Here is a 17,393-nt window from a genome sequence, read left to right on the forward strand (position 1 = left end):
GGGGATATGTACATTATCAACCTGACACAGGCATTGTTCAGGGACAGAGCAGCTGGAGGGGGGATATGATACATTATCCAACCTGACACACAGCAGTGCATTGTTCAGGGACAGAGCAGCTGGAGGGGGGATATGATACATTATCCAACCTGACACAGGGCATTGTTCAGGGACAGAGCAGCTGGAGGGGGGATATGATACATTATCCAACCTGACACAGGGCATTGTTCAGGGACAGAGCAGCTGGAGGGGGGATATGATACATTATCCAACCTGACACAGGGCATTGTTCAGGGACAGAGCAGCTGGAGGGGGGATATGATACATTATCCAACCTGACACAGTGCATTGTTCAGGGACAGAGCAGCTGGAGGGGGGATATGATACATTATCCAACCTGACACAGTGCATTGTTCAGGGACAGAGCAGCTGGAGGGGGGATATGATACATTATCCAACCTGACACAGTGCATTGTTCAGGGACAGAGCAGCTGGAGGGGGGATATGATACATTATCCAACCTGACACAGTGCATTGTTCAGGGACAGAGCAGCTGGAGGGGGGATATGATACATTATCCAACCTGACACAGTGCATTGTTCAGGGACAGAGCAGCTGGAGGGGGGATATGATACATTATCCAACCTGACACACAGCAGTGCATTGTTCAGGGACAGAGCAGCTGGAGGGGGGATATGATACATTATCCAACCTGACACAGTACATTGTTCAGGGGCAGAGCAGCTGGAGGGGGGATATGATACATTATCCAACCTGACACACAGCAGTGCATTGTTCAGGGACAGAGCAGCTGGAGGGGGATATGATACATTATCCAACCTGACACACAGCAGTGCATTGTTCAGGGACAGAGCAGCTGGAGGGGGGATATGATACATTATCCAACCTGACACAGTGCATTGTTCAGGGACAGAGCAGCTGGAGGGGGGATATGATACATTATCCAACCTGACACAGTGCATTGTTCAGGGACAGAGCAGCTGGAGGGGGGATATGATACATTATCCAACCTGACACACAGCAGTGCATTGTTCAGGGACAGAGCAGCTGGAGGGGGGATATGATACATTATCCAACCTGACACAGTACATTGTTCAGGGGCAGAGCAGCTGGAGGGGGGATATGATACATTATCCAACCTGACACACAGCAGTGCATTGTTCAGGGACAGAGCAGCTGGAGGGGGATATGATACATTATCCAACCTGACACACAGCAGTGCATTGTTCAGGGACAGAGCAGCTGGAGGGGGGATATGATACATTATCCAACCTGACACAGTGCATTGTTCAGGGACAGAGCAGCTGGAGGGGGGATATGATACATTATCCAACCTGACACAGTGCATTGTTCAGGGACAGAGCAGCTGGAGGGGGGATATGATACATTATCCAACCTGACACAGGGCATTGTTCAGGGGCAGAGCAGCTGGAGGGGGGATATGATACATTATCCAACCTGACACAGGGCATTGTTCAGGGGCAGAGCAGCTGGAGGGGGGATATGATACATTATCCAACCTGACACAGTGCATTGTTCAGGGACAGAGCAGCTGGAGGGGGGATATGATACATTATCCAACCTGACACACAGCAGTGCATTGTTCAGGGACAGAGCAGCTGGAGGGGGGATATGATACATTATCCAACCTGACACAGTGCATTGTTCAGGGACAGAGCAGCTGGAGGGGGGATATGATACATTATCCAACCTGACACAGTGCAGTACATTGTTCAGGGACAGAGCAGCTGGAGGGGGATATGATACATTATCCAACCTGACACACAGTGCAGTACATTGTTCAGGGACAGAGCAGCTGGAGGGGGGATATGATACATTATCCAACCTGACACAGTGCATTGTTCAGGGACAGAGCAGCTGGAGGGGGGATATGATATATTATCCAACCTGACACAGTGCATTGTTCAGGGACAGAGCAGCTGGAGGGGGGATATGATACATTATCCAACCTGACACAGTACATTGTTCAGGGGCAGAGCAGCTGGAGGGGGGATATGATACATTATCCAACCTGACACAGGGCATTGTTCAGGGGCAGAGCAGCTGGAGGGGGGATATGATACATTATCCAACCTGACACAGGGCATTGTTCAGGGGCAGAGCAGCTGGAGGGGGGATATGATACATTATCCAACCTGACACAGTGCATTGTTCAGGGACAGAGCAGCTGGAGGGGGGATATGATACATTATCCAACCTGACACACAGCAGTGCATTGTTCAGGGACAGAGCAGCTGGAGGGGGGATATGATACATTATCCAACCTGACACAGTGCATTGTTCAGGGACAGAGCAGCTGGAGGGGGGATATGATACATTATCCAACCTGACACACAGCAGTGCATTGTTCAGGGACAGAGCAGCTGGAGGGGGGGTATGATACATTGCAACCCTCCATTTACCAGTCAGTGAGACCTGGGAATCGAACCGACAACCCCCTGGTTACTGCCCCCACCCCCACAGCCCACAGATATAGGATGAGATGGAGAGAGCAGAATGGTACCTTCTGTAAAATGTTGCTGAGGTCTGTCTTCAGGACAATCTCTAAACTGGCCAACTGGGGACTGACGTCTGGTAACTAGAGAGAGAGGGGATGGAGAGAGAGACAGAGAGAGAGAGAGAGAGAGAGAGAGAGAGAGAGAGAGAGAGAGAGAGAGAGAGAGAGAGAGAGTAAGCAAGAGAGAGAGAGAGAGGTGGAGAGAGAGAGAGTAAGAGAGAGAGAGAGAGAGAGAGTAAGCAAGAGAGAGAGAGTAAGAGAGAGAGAGCGAGAGAGAGAGAGAGAGAGAGAGAGAGACGGAGAGACGGAGAGATGGAGAGATAAACAAAAAGATAATTACTTGACATATTGGACAGAATGAACAAAAAAACAGAGCAAACTAGAATGCTATTTGTCCCTAAACAGAGAGTACACAGTGGCAGAATACCTGACCACTGTGACTGACCCTAAATAGAGAGTGGCAGAATACCTGACCACTGTGACTGACCCTAAACAGAGAGTACACAGTGGCAGAATACCTGACCACTGTGACTGACCCTAAACAGAGAGGACACAGTGGCAGAATACCTGACCACTGTGACTGACCCTAAACAGAGAGTACACAGTGGCAGAATACCTGACCACTGTGACTGACCCTAAACAGAGAGTGGCAGAATACCTGACCACTGTGACTCGATGTTCACATATGGTACAGGTACCACCACCACACTCGATGTTCACATATGGTACAGGTACCACCACCACACTCGATGTTCACATATGGTACAGGTACCACCACCACACTCGATGTTCACATATGGTACAGGTACCACCACCACACTCGATGTTCACATATGGTACAGGTACCACCACCACACTCGATGTTCACATATGGTACAGGTACCACCACCACACTCGATGTTCACATATGGTACAGGTACCACCACCACACTCGATGTTCACATATGGTACAGGTACCACCACCACACTCGATGTTCACATATGGTACAGGTACCACCACCACACTCGATGTTCACATATGTTTCCTGTGGCAATAATGACCTTACATGCTTTGGCGATGTTCACATATGTTTCCTGTGGCAATAATGACCTTACATGCTTTGGCGATGTTCACATATGTTTCCTGTGGCAATAATGACCTTACATGCTTTGGCGATGTTCACATATGTTTCCTGTGGCAATAATGACCTTACATGCTTTGGCGATGTTCACATATGTTTCCTGTGGCAATAATGACCTTACATGCTTTGGCGATGTTCACATATGTTTCCTGTGGCAATAATGACCTTACATGCTTTGGCGATGTTCACATATGTTTCCTGTGGCAATAATGACCTTACATGCTTTGGCGATGTTCACATATGTTTCCTGTGGCAATAATGACCTTACATGCTTTGGCGATGTTCACATATGTTTCCTGTGGCAATAATGACCTTCAATTTGAGAGAGAATAAATCATTCAAGTACCAAGGAAATATGTACATTGTTGCAAATTGAAATTGTAGCACATGTTTAGCGTGTTTAGTATGTTTAGTGTTTAGCATGTTTAGTATTTAGCATGTTTAGTGTTTAGCATGTTTAATGTTTAGCATGTTTAGTGTTTAGCATGTTTAGTGTTTAGCATGTTTAATGTTTAGCATGTTTAGTGTTTAGCATGTTTAGTGTTTAGCATGTTTAGTGTTTAGCATGTTTAGTGTTTAGTATGTTTATTAATTAGCATGTTTAGTGTTTAGCATGTTTAGTGTTTAGCGTGTTTAGTGTTTAGTATGTTTAGTGTTTAGCATGTTTAGTGTTTAGCGTGTTTAGTGTTTAGTATGTTTAGTGTTTAGCATGTTTAGTATTTAGCATGTTTATTGTTTAGCATGTTTAGCATGTTTAGTGTTTAGCATGTTTAGTGTTTAGCATGTTTAATGTTTAGCATGTTTAGTGTTTAGCATGTTTAGTGTTTAGCATGTTTAGTGTTTAGCATGTTTATTAATTAGCATGTTTAGTGTTTAGTATGTTTATTAATTAGCATGTTTAATGTTTAGCATGTTTAGTGTTTAATATGTTTAGTATGTTTAGTGTTTAGCATGTTTAGTGTTTAATATGTTTAGTGTTTAGCATGTTCCTTGTTTAGCATGTTTAGTGTTTAGCATGTTCCTTGTTTAGCATGTTTAGTGTTTAGCATGTTCCTTGTTTAGCATGTTTAGTGTTTAGCATGTTCCTTGTTTAGCATGTTTAGTGTTTAGCATGTTCCTTGTTTAGCATGTTTAGTGTTTAGCATGTTTAGTGTTTAGCATGTTTAGTGTTTAGCATGTTTAGTATTTAGCATGTCTAGTGTTTAGCATGTTTAGTGTTTAGCATGTTTAGCATGTTTAGTGTTTAGCATGTTTAGCATGTTTCGTGTTTAGCATGTTTAGTGTTTAGCATGTTTAGTGTTTAGCATGTTTAGTGTTTAGTATGTTTATTAATTAGCATGTTTAGTGTTTAGCATGTTTAGTGTTTAGCATGTTTAGTGTTTAGCATGTTTAATGTTTAGCATGTTTAGTGTTTAGCATGTTTATTAATTAGCATGTTTAGTGTTTAGTATGTTTATTAATTAGCATGTTTAGTGTTTAGCATGTTTAGTATTTAGCATGTTTGGTGTTTAACATGTTTAGTGTTTAGCATGTTTAGTATTTAGCATGTTTAGTGTTTAGCATGTTTAGTGTTTAGCATGTTTAATGTTTAACATGTTTAGTGTTTAGCATGTTTAGTGTTTAATATGTTTAGTGTTTAGCATGTTTAGTGTTTAGCATGTTTAATGTTTAGCATGTTTAGTGTTTAGCATGTTTAGTGTTTAGCATGTTTTAGTGTTTAGCATGTTTAGTGTTTAGCATGTTTAGTGTTTAGCATGTTTAGTGTTTAGCATGTTTAGTGTTTAGCATGTTTAGTGTTTAGCATGTTTAGTGTTTAGCATGTTTAGTGTTTAGCATGTTTAGTGTTTAGCATGTTTAGCATGTTTAGCATGTTTAGTGTTTAGCATGTTTAGTGTTTAGCATGTTTATTGTTTAGCATGTTTAGCATTTTTAGTATGTTTAGTATTTAGCATGTTTAGTGTTTAGCATGTTTGGCATGTTTAGTGTTTAGCATGTTTAGTGTTTAGCATGTTTAGCATGTTTAGTATGTTTAGTATGTTTAGTATGTTTAGTGTTTAGCATGTTTAGTGTTTAGCATGTTTAGTGTTTAGCATGTTTAGTGTTTAGCATGTTTAGTGTTTAGCATGTTTAGCAAGTTTAGTATGTTTAGTATTTAGCATGTTCAGTGTTTAGCATGTTTAGTGTTTAACATGTTTAGTGTTTAGCATGTTTAGTGTTTAGCATGTTTAGTGTTTAGCATGTTTCCTGTTTAGCATGTTTAGTGTTTAGCATGTTCAGTGTTTAGCATGTTTATTATTTAGCATGTTTAGTATTTAGCATGTTCAGTGTTTAGCATGTTTAGTGTGTAGTTTGAATGGAGTTGCAGGTGTGTAGGTACCCCAGAGAAGTTGCTGTTGATTCCCAGCTGTGGGAGTGTAATGTGGATGTTGTGTTGTGTTCCCCAGCTGCTGTTGATTCCCAGCTGTGGGAGTGTAATGTGGATGTTGTAGCAGGCAGGTGTGTAGGTACCCCAGAGAAGTTGCTGTTGATTCCCAGCTGTGGGAGTGTAATGTGGATGTTGTATCAGGCAGGTGTGTAGGTACCCCAGAGTAGTTGCTGTTGATTCCCAGCTGTGGGAGTGTAATGTGGATGTTGTATCAGGCAGGTGTGTAGGTACCCCAGAGAAGTTGCTGTTGATTCCCAGCTGTGGGAGTGTAATGTGGATGTTGTATCAGGCAGGTATGTAGGTACCCCAGAGTAGTTGCTGTTGATTCCCAGCTGTGGGAGTGTAATGTGGATGTTGTAGCAGGTGTGTAGGTACCCCAGAGAAGTTGCTGTTGATTCCCAGCTGTGGGAGTGTAATGTGGATGTTGTAGCAGGTGTGTAGGTACCCCAGAGAAGTTGCTGTTGATTCCCAGCTGTGGGAGTGTAATGTGGATGGTGTTACAGGTGTGTAGGTACCCCAGAGAAGTTGCTGTTGATTCCCAGCTGTGGGAGTGTAATGTGGATGTTGTTGCAGGTGTGTAGGTACCCCAGAGAAGTTGCTGTTGATTCCCAGCTGTGGGAGTGTAATGTGGATGGTGTTACAGGTGTGTAGGTACCCCAGAGGAGTTGCTGTTGATTCCCAGCTGTGGGAGTGTAATGTGGATCGTGTTACAGGTGTGTAGGTACCCCAGAGAAGTTGCTGTTGATTCCCAGCTGTGGGAGTGTAATGAGGATGTTGTATCAGGCAGGTGTGTAGGTACCCCAGAGAAGTTGCTGTTGATTCCCAGCTGTGGGAGTGTAATGTGGATGTTGTTGCAGGTGTGTAGGTACCCCAGAGAAGTTGCTGTTGATTCCCAGCTGTGGGAGTGTAATGTGTATGTTGTATCAGGTGTGTAGGTACCCCAGAGAAGTTGCTGTTGATTCCCAGCTGTGGGAGTGTAATGTGGATGGTGTAGCAGGTGTGTAGGTACCCCAGAGAAGTTGCTGTTGATTCCCAGCTGTGGGAGTGTAATGCGGATATTGTTGCAGGTGCGTGAAACAGCTCCGTTGGTGCAGGCCGGATCAGACAGGGTGTTGGACAGGGAGGTCCGTTCATACGTCAGACGGAGCGCCAGACGAGACGTTCCCTCATGAAGAACGTCCAACGACGAACTAACACTCTCCAACGCCTCCTTAGACTCACGCAGAGCTACGGAGGACAGGGGGAGAGGAGAGGAGAGGAGAGGAGAGGAGAGGAGAGGAGATGATTGGAGAGGAGAGGAGATGATTGGAGAGGAGAGGAGAGGAGAGGAGAGGAGAGGAGAGAGAGGAGAGGAGAGGAGAGGAGAGGAGAGGAGAGGAGGTCATGTGAGGTGAGGGCATGACACACCACTGACTGGAGGTCAGTTCTAACACTGACACCACTGACTGGAGGTCAGTTCTAATACTGACACCACTGACTGGAGGTCAGTTCTAATCCTGACACCACTGACTGGAGGTCAGTTCTAACACTGACACCACTGACTGGAGGTCACGTCTAATACTGACACCACTGACTGGAGGTCAGTTCTAATACTGACACCACTGACTAGAGGTCAGTTCTAATACTGACACCACTGACTGGAGGTCAGTTCTAATACTGACACCACTGACTGGAGATCAGTTCTAATACTGACACCACTGACTGGAGATCAGTTCTAATACTGACACCACTGGCGACCAGTCTGAGAGGTTAAATGACACTTCTATTATGTTGTTACCTTTAACGGCGTTCTCCACTTTGCCTTGGAAACAGAAGAACACAGAGACAGACGTCAACATGACAGAAGAACTAAGACCACATGTTATAACTGTTGTAGCAGTAATGAGGTATTATAATGTTATAACTGTTGCAGCAGTAATGAGGTATTATAATGTTGTAGCAGTAATGAGGTATTATAATGTTATAATGTTGTAGCAGTAACGAGGTAATATAATGTTATAATGTTGTAGCAGTAATGAGGTATTATAATGTTGTAGCAGTAACGAGGTGTTATAATGTTGTAGCAGTAATGAGGTATTATAATGTTGTAGCAGTAATGAGGTATTATAATGTTGTAGCAGTAATGAGGTATTATAATGTTATAATGTTGTAGCAGTAATGAGGTATTATAATGTTGTAGCAGTAATGAGGTATTATAATGTTATAACTGTTGTAGCAGTAATGAGGTATTATAATGTTGTAGCAGTAATGAGGTATTATAATGTTATAATGTTGTAGCAGTAATGAGGTATTATAATGTTATAATGTTGTAGCAGTAACGAGGTATTATAATGTTGTAGCAGTAACGAGGTATTATAATGTTGTAGCAGTAACAAGGTATTATAATGCTATAATGTTGTAGCAGTAACGAGGTATTATAATGTTATAATGTTGTAGCAGTAATGAGGTATTATAATGTTGTAGCAGTAACGAGGTATTATAATGTTGTAGCAGTAACGAGGTATTATAATGTTGTAGCAGTAATGAGGTATTATAATGTTATAACTGTTGTAGCAGTAACGAGGTATTATAATGTTGTAATGTTGTAACAGTAACGAGGTATTATAATGTTATAATGTTGTAGCAGTAACGAGGTATTATAATGTTGTAGCAGTAATGAGGTATTATAATGTTATAATGTTGTAGCAGTAACGAGGTATTATAATGTTGTAGCAGTAATGAGGTATTATAATGTTATAATGTTGTAGCAGTAATGAGGTATTATAATGTTGTAGCAGTAATGAGGTATTATAATGTTATAATGTTGTAGCAGTAACGAGGTATTATAATGTTATAATGTTGTAGCAGTAATGAGGTATTATAATGTTGTAGCAGTAATGAGGTATTATAATGTTGTAGCAGTAATGAGGTATTATAATGTTGTAGCAGTAACGAGGTATTATAATGTTGTAGCAGTAATGAGGTGTTATAATGTTGTAGCAGTAATGAGGTATTATAATGTTATAATGTTGTAGCAGTAATGAGGTATTATAATGTTGTAGCAGTAACGAGGTATTATAATGTTGTAGCAGTAACGAGGTATTATAATGTTGTAGCAGTAACGAGGTAATATAATGTTGTAGCAGTAACGAGGTAATATAATGTTATAATGTTGTAGCAGTAACGAGGTATTATAATGTTGTAGCAGTAATGAGGTATTATAATGTTGTAGCAGTAATGAGGTATTATAATGTTATAACTGTTGTAGCAGTAATGAGGTATTATAATGTTATAACTGTTGTAGCAGTAATGAGGTATTATAATGTTGTAGCAGTAATGAGGTATTATAATGTTATAATGTTGTAGCAGTAATGAGGTATTATAATGTTATAATGTTGTAGCAGTAATGAGGTATTATAATGTTGTAGCAGTAACGAGGTATTATAATGTTGTAGCAGTAACGAGGTATTATAATGTTATAATGTTGTAGCAGTAACAAGGTATTATAATGTTATAATGTTGTAGCAGTAATGAGGTATTATAATGTTGTAGCAGTAATGAGGTATTATAATGTTGTAGCAGTAACGAGGTATTATAATGTTGTAGCAGTAATGAGGTATTATAATGTTGTAGCAGTATTATAATGTTGTAGCAGTAATGAGGTATTATAATGTTGTAGCAGTAATGAGGTATTATAATGTTGTAGCAGTAATGAGGTATTATAATGTTGTAGCAGTAACGAGGTATTATAATGTTGTAACTGTTGTAGCAGTAACGAGGTATTATAATGTTGTAGCAGTAACGAGGTATTATAATGTTGTAGCAGTAATGAGGTATTATAATGTTATAATGTTGTAGCAGTAACGAGGTATTATAATGTTATAATGTTGTAGCAGTAACGAGGTATTATAATGTTATAATGTTGTAGCAGTAACGAGGTATTATAATGTTATAATGTTGTAGCAGTAATGAGGTATTATAATGTTGTAGCATAATGAGGTATTATAATGTTATAATGTTGTAGCAGTAATGAGGTATTATAATGTTATAATGTTGTAGCAGTAATGAGGTATTATAATGTTGTAGCAGTATAATGAGGTATTATAATGTTATAATGTTGTAGCAGTAATGAGGTATTATAATGTTATAATGTATGTTGTAGCAGTAATGAGGTATTATAATGTTGTGTAATGTTGTAGCAATGTGAGGTATTATAATGTTGTAGCAGTAACGAGGTTATAATGTTGTAGCAGTAATGAGGTATTATAATGTTATAATGTTGTAGCAGTAGCAGTAATGAGGTATTATAATGTTGTAATGTTGTAGCATTATAATGTTGTTGTAGCAGTAATGAGGTATTATAATGTTGTAGCAGTAATGAGGTATTATAATGTTATAATGGTAGCAGTATAATAATGTTGTAGCAGTAATGAGGTATTATAATGTTATAATGTTGTAGCAGTAATGAGGTATTATAATGTTGTAGCAGTAATGAGGTATATATGTTATAATGTTGTAGCAGTAATGAGGTATTATAATGTTATAATGTTGTAGCAGTAATGAGGTATTATAATGTTGTAGCAGTAATGAGGTATTATAATGTTGTTGTATAATGTTATTATAATGTTGTAGCAGTAATGAGGTATTATAATGTTATAATGTTGTAGCAGTAATGAGGTATTATAATGTTGTAATGTTGAGGTATATAATATAATGTTGTAGCAGTAATGAGGTAGTTGTATTATAATGTTATAATGTTGTAGCAGTAATGAGGTATTATAATGTTATAATGTTGAGGTATTATAATGTTGTAGCAGTAATGAGGTATTATAATGTTGTAGCAGTAATGAGGTATTATAATGTTGTAGCAGTAATGAGGTATTATAATGTTGTAGCAGTAACGAGGTATTATAATGTTATAATGTTGTAGCAGTAACGAGGTATTATAATGTTGTAGCAGTAATGAGGTATTATAATGTTATAATGTTGTAGCAGTAATGAGGTATTATAATGTTATAATGTTGTAGCAGTAACGAGGTATTATAATGTTATAATGTTGTAGCAGTAACGAGGTATTATAATGTTATAATGTTGTAGCAGTAACGAGGTATTATAATGTTATAATGTTGTAGCAGTAACGAGGTATTATAATGTTATAATGTTGTAGCAGTAACGAGGTATTATAATGTTGTAGCAGTAATGAGGTATTATAATGTTATAATGTTGTAGCAGTAATGAGGTATTATAATGTTGTAGCAGTAATGTTGTAGCAGTAATGAGGTATTATAATGTTATAATGTTGTAGCAGTAATGAGGTATTATAATGTTGTAGCAGTAATGAGGTATTATAATGTTATAATGTTGTAGCAGTAATGAGGTATTATAATGTTATAATGTTGTAATAACGAGTAATAATGTTATAATGTTGTAGCAGTAATGAGGTATTATAATGTTGTAGCAGTAATGAGGTATTATAATGTTATAATGTTGTAGCAGTAATGAGGTATTATAATGTTATAATGTAGCAGTAATGAGGTATTATAATGTTATAATGTTGTAAGTAATGTTATAATGTTGTAGCAGTAATGAGGTATTATAATGTTGTAGCAGTAATGAGGTATTATAATGTTATAATGTTGTAGCAGTAACGAGGTATTATAATGTTGTAGCAGTAATGAGGTATTATAATGTTATAATGTTATAGCAGTAATGAGGTATTATAATGTTGTAGCAGTAATGAGGTATTATAATGTTATAATGTTGTAGCAGTAATGAGGTATTATAATGTTGTAGCAGTAATGAGGTATTATAATGTTAAATGTTGTAGCAGTAATGAGGTATTATAATGTTGTAGCAGTAATGAGGTATTATAATGTAGTAGCAGTAATGATAATGTTTATTAGCAGTAATGTTATAATGTTGTAGCAGTAATGAGGTATTATAATGTTGTAGCAGTAATGAGGTATTATAATGTTGTAGCAGTAATGAGGTATTATAATATAATGTTGTAGCAGTAATGAGGTATTATAATGTTGTAGCAGTAATGAGGTATTATAATGTTGTAGCAGTAATGAGGTATTATAATGTTGTAGCAGTAATGAGGTATTATAATGTTATAATGTTGTAGCAGTAATGAGGTATTATAATGTTGTAGCAGTAATGAGGTATTATAATGTTGTAAGTAACGTTTATAATGTTGTAGCAGTAATGAGGTATTATAATGTTGTAGCAGTAATGAGGTATTATAATGTTGTAGCAGTAATGAGGTAATGTTATAATGTTGTAGCAGTAATGAGGTATTATAATGTTGTAGCAGTAATGAGGTATTATAATGTTGTAGCAGTAATGAGGTATTATAATGTTGTAGCAGTAATGAGGTATTATAATGTTGTAGCAGTAATGAGGTATTATAATGTTGTAGCAGTAATGAGGTATTATAATGTTATAATGTTGTAGCAGTAATGAGGTATTATAATGTTGTAGCAGTAATGAGGTATTATAATGTTAGTAATGAGGTATGTAGCAGTAATGAGGTATTATAATGTTGTAGCAGTAATGAGGTATTATAATGTTGTAGCAGTAATGAGGTTTATAATGTTGTAGCAGTAATGAGGTATTATAATGTTGTAGCAGTAATGAGGTATTATAATGTTGTAGCAGTAATGAGGTATTATAATGTTATAATGTTGTAGCAGTAATGAGGTATTATAATGTTGTAGCAGTAATGTTTATAATGTTAAATTGTAGCAGTAATGAGGTATTATAATGTTGTAGCAGTAATGAGGTATTATAATGTTATAATGTTATAATGTTGTAGCAGTAATGAGGTATTATAATGTTGTAGCAGTAATGTTTATAATGTTGTAGCAGTAATGAGGTATTATAATGTATTATAATGTTATAATGTTGTAGCAGTAATGAGGTATTATAATGTTGTAGCAGTAATGTAATGAGGTATAATGTTATAATGTTGTAGCAGTAATGAGGTATTATAATGTTATAATGTTGTAGCAGTAATGAGGTATTATAATGTTGTAGCAGTAACTGTTGTTGTAGCAGTAACGAGGTATTATAATGTTGTAGCAGTAACGAGGTATTATAATGCTATAATGTTGTAGCAGTAATGAGGTATTATAATGTTATAATGTTGTAGCAGTAATGAGGTATTATAATGTTATAGCAGTAATGAGGTATTATAATGTTGTAGCAGTAACAAGGTATTATAATGTTATAATGTTGTAGCAGTAATGAGGTATTATAATGTTGTAGCAGTAACGAGGTATTATAATGTTATAATGTTGTAGCAGTAATGAGGTATTATAATGTTGTAGCAGTAATGAGGTATTATAATGTTATAGCAGTAACGAGGTATTATAATGTTGTTATAGCAGTAATGAGGTATTATAATGTTATAATGTTGTAGCAGTAATGAGGTATTATAATGTTGTAGCAGTAATGAGGTATTATAATGTTGTAGCAGTAATGAGGTATTATAAATGTTGTAGCAGTAATGAGGTATTATAATGTTGTAGCAGTAACGAGGTATTATAATGTTATAGCAGTAATGAGGTATTATAATGTTATAATGTTGTAGCAGTAATGAGGTATTATAATGTTGTAGCAGTAACGAGGTATTATAATGTTGTAGCAGTAATGAGGTATTATAATGTTATAATGTTGTAGCAGTAATGAGGTATTATAATGTTGTAGCAGTAACGAGGTATTATAATGTTGTAGCAGTAATGAGGTATTATAATGTTATAACTGTTGTAGCAGTAATGAGGTATTATAATGTTGTAGCAGTAATGAGGTATTATAATGTTATAATGTTGTAGCAGTAACGAGGTATTATAATGTTGTAGCAGTAACGAGGTATTATAATGTTATAATGTTGTAGCAGTAATGAGGTATTATAATGTTGTAGCAGTAACGAGGTATTATAATGTTATAACTGTTGTAGCAGTAATGAGGTATTATAATGTTATAACTGTTGTAGCAGTAACGAGGTATTATAATGTTGTAGCAGTAACGAGGTATTATAATGTTATAATGTTGTAGCAGTAACGAGGTATTATAATGTTATAACTGTTGTAGCAGTAATGAGGTATTATAATGTTATAACTGGTGTAGCAGTAATGAGGTATTATAATGCTATAATGTTGTAGCAGTAACGAGGTATTATAATGTTATAATGTTGTAGCAGTAACGAGGTATTATAATGTTATAATGTTGTAGCAGTAATGAGGTATTATAATGTTATAGCAGTAACGAGGTATTATAATGTTGTAGCAGTAACAAGGTATTATAATGTTATAACTGTTGTAGCAGTAATGAGGTATTATAATGTTATAATGTTGTAGCAGTAATGAGGTATTATAATGTTGTAGCAGTAATGAGGTATTATAATGTTGTAGCAGTAATGAGGTATTATAATGTTGTAGCAGTAATGAGGTATTATAATGTTGTAGCAGTAATGAGGTATTATAATGTTGTAGCAGTAATGAGGTATTATAATGTTGTAGCAGTAATGAGGTATTATAATGTTGTAGCAGTAATGAGGTATTATAATGTTGTAGCAGTAATGAGGTATTATAATGTTGTAGCAGTAATGAGGTATTATAATGTTGTAGCAGTAATGAGGTATTATAATGTTGTAGCAGTAATGAGGTATTATAATGTTATAATGTTGTAGCAGTAATGAGGTATTATAATGTTGTAGCAGTAATGAGGTATTATAATGTTGTAGCAGTAATGAGGTATTATAATGTTGTAGCAGTAACGAGGTATTATAATGTTGTAGCAGTAATGAGGTATTATAATGTTGTAGCAGTAACGAGGTATTATAATGTTGTAGCAGTAATGAGGTATTATAATGTTGTAGCAGTAACGAGGTATTATAATGTTATAATGTTGTAGCAGTAACGAGGTAATATAATGTTGTAGCAGTAACGAGGTATTATAATGTTGTAGCAGTAATTATAATGTTGTAGCAGTAACGAGGTATTATAATGTTGTAGCAGTAACGAGGTATTATAATGTTGTAGCAGTAATGAGGTATTATAATGTTGTAGCAGTAATGAGGTATTATAATGTTATAGCAGTAACGAGGTATTATAATGTTGTAGCAGTAACGAGGTAATATAATGTTGTAGCAGTAATGAGGTATTATAATGTTGTAGCAGTAATGAGGTATTATAATGTTGTAACAGTAACGAGGTATTATAATGTTATAATGTTGTAGCAGTAACGAGGTAATATAATGTTGTAGCAGTAACGAGGTATTATAATGTTATAATGTTGTAGCAGTAACGAGGTAATATAATGTTGTAGCAGTAACGAGGTATTATAATGTTATAATGTTGTAGCAGTAATGAGGTAATATAATGTTATAATGTTGCAGCAGTAATGAGGTATTATAATGTTATAGCAGTAACGAGGTATTATAATGTTGTAGCAGTAACAAGGTATTATAATGTTATAACTGTTGTAGCAGTAATGAGGTATTATAATGTTGTAGCAGTAACAAGGTATTATAATGTTATAATGTTGTAGCAGTAATGAGGTATTATAATGTTGTAGCAGTAATGAGGTATTATAATGTTATAGCAGTAATGAGGTATTATAATGTTGTAGCAGTAACGAGGTATTATAATGTTATAATGTTGTAGCAGTAACGAGGTATTATAATGTTATAGCAGTAACGAGGTATTATAATGTTGTAGCCGTAACGAGGTAATATAATGTTATAATGTTGTAGCAGTAATGAGGTATTATAATGTTATAGCAGTAACGAGGTATTATAATGTTATAGCAGTAATGAGGTATTATAATGTTATAACTGTTGTAGCAGTAATGAGGTATTATAATGTTATAGCAGTAATTATAATGTTGTAGCAGTAACGAGGTATTATAATGTTGTAGCAGTAACAAGGTATTATAATGTTATAACTGTTGTAGCAGTAATGAGGTATTATAATGTTGTAGCAGTAATGAGGTATTATAATGTTATAGCAGTAATGAGGTGTTATAATGTTGTAGCAGTAATGAGGTATTATAATGTTGTAGCAGTAATGAGGTATTATAATGTTATAATGTTGTAGCAGTAACGAGGTATTATAATGTTGTAGCAGTAATGAGGTATTATAATGTTGTAGCAGTAACGAGGTATTATAATGTTGTAGCAGTAATGAGGTATTATAATGTTATAACTGTTGTAGCAGTAACGATGCATTATAATGTTGTAGCAGTAATGAGGTATTATAATGTTGTAGCAGTAATGAGGTATTATAATGTTGTAGCAGTAACGAGGTATTATAATGTTGTAGCAGTAATGAGGTATTATAATGTTGTAGCAGTAATGAGGTATTATAATGTTGTAGCAGTAACGAGGTATTATAATGTTATAATGTTGTAGCAGTAACGAGGTATTATAATGTTGTAGCAGTAATGAGGTATTATAATGTTATAATGTTGTAGCAGTAACGAGGTATTATAATGTTATAATGTTGTAGCATGTAACGATGTATTATAATGTTGTAGCAGTAATGAGGTATTATAATGTTGTAGCAGTAATGAGGTATTATAATGTTGTAGCAGTAACGAGGTATTATAATGTTATAATGTTGTAGCAGTAATGAGGTATTATAATGTTGTAGCAGTAACGAGGTATTATAATGTTATAATGTTGTAGCAGTAACGAGGTATTATAATGTTGTAGCAGTAATGAGGTATTATAATGTTGTAGCAGTAACGAGGTATTATAATGTTATAATGTTGTAGCAGTAATGAGGTATTATAATGTTGTAGCAGTAATGAGGTATTATAATGTTGTAGCAGTAATGAGGTATTATAATGTTGTAGCAGTAATGAGGTATTATAATGTTGTAGCAGTAATGAGGTATTATAATGTTGTAACAGTAACGAGGTATTATAATGTTGTAGCAGTAATGAGGTATTATAATGTTGTAGCAGTAACGAGGTATTATAATGTTGTAGCAGTAATGAGGTATTATAATGTTGTAGCAGTAATGAGGTATTATAATGTTGTAGCAGTAATGAGGTATTATAATGTTGTAGCAGTAACGATGCATTATAATGCTATAACTGTAGTAGCTGTAGCGATGCATTATAATGCCATCTCTGACCATGTAGTGCTGTTGTGTGGTTGTCCCACCTAACGACCTGAAGATGAAAGCACGAACTGGAAGTCGCTCTGGATAAGCAGGTTATAAATGTGTTATAAAGATGGTATAGGGGTGTTATAAAGATGGTATAAGGGTGTTATAAAGGTATTAGACATGTGTTATGAAGGTGATACGGAGTGTTATAA

At 36.0% G+C, this 17,393-nt stretch overlaps 1 protein-coding gene across 1 annotated transcript in view; it reads right to left on the reverse strand.

Annotated features, from left to right (window-relative positions):
• Positions 1–2,545: 2,545 nt before the first annotated feature.
• LOC135571056 (prominin-1-A-like) overlaps positions 2,546–17,393 on the reverse strand; it is a gene marked incomplete at its 3' end in the record, with an annotated part of 56,252 nt that continues 41,404 nt past the window's right edge. Inside the window, exons 8-10 of the mRNA XM_065016863.1 lie at positions 7,863–7,886; positions 7,095–7,312; positions 2,546–2,620 (exon numbers count right to left, since the gene is read on the reverse strand). Coding sequence (XP_064872935.1) covers positions 2,546–2,620; positions 7,095–7,312; positions 7,863–7,886 — 317 coding nt within the window. The remainder of the gene's footprint in view (positions 2,621–7,094; positions 7,313–7,862; positions 7,887–17,393) is intronic.

The sequence above is a fragment of the Oncorhynchus nerka genome, unplaced genomic scaffold (assembly GCF_034236695.1).
Source record: "Oncorhynchus nerka isolate Pitt River unplaced genomic scaffold, Oner_Uvic_2.0 unplaced_scaffold_822, whole genome shotgun sequence".
NCBI classification, from domain to species: Eukaryota; Metazoa; Chordata; class Actinopteri; order Salmoniformes; family Salmonidae; genus Oncorhynchus; species Oncorhynchus nerka.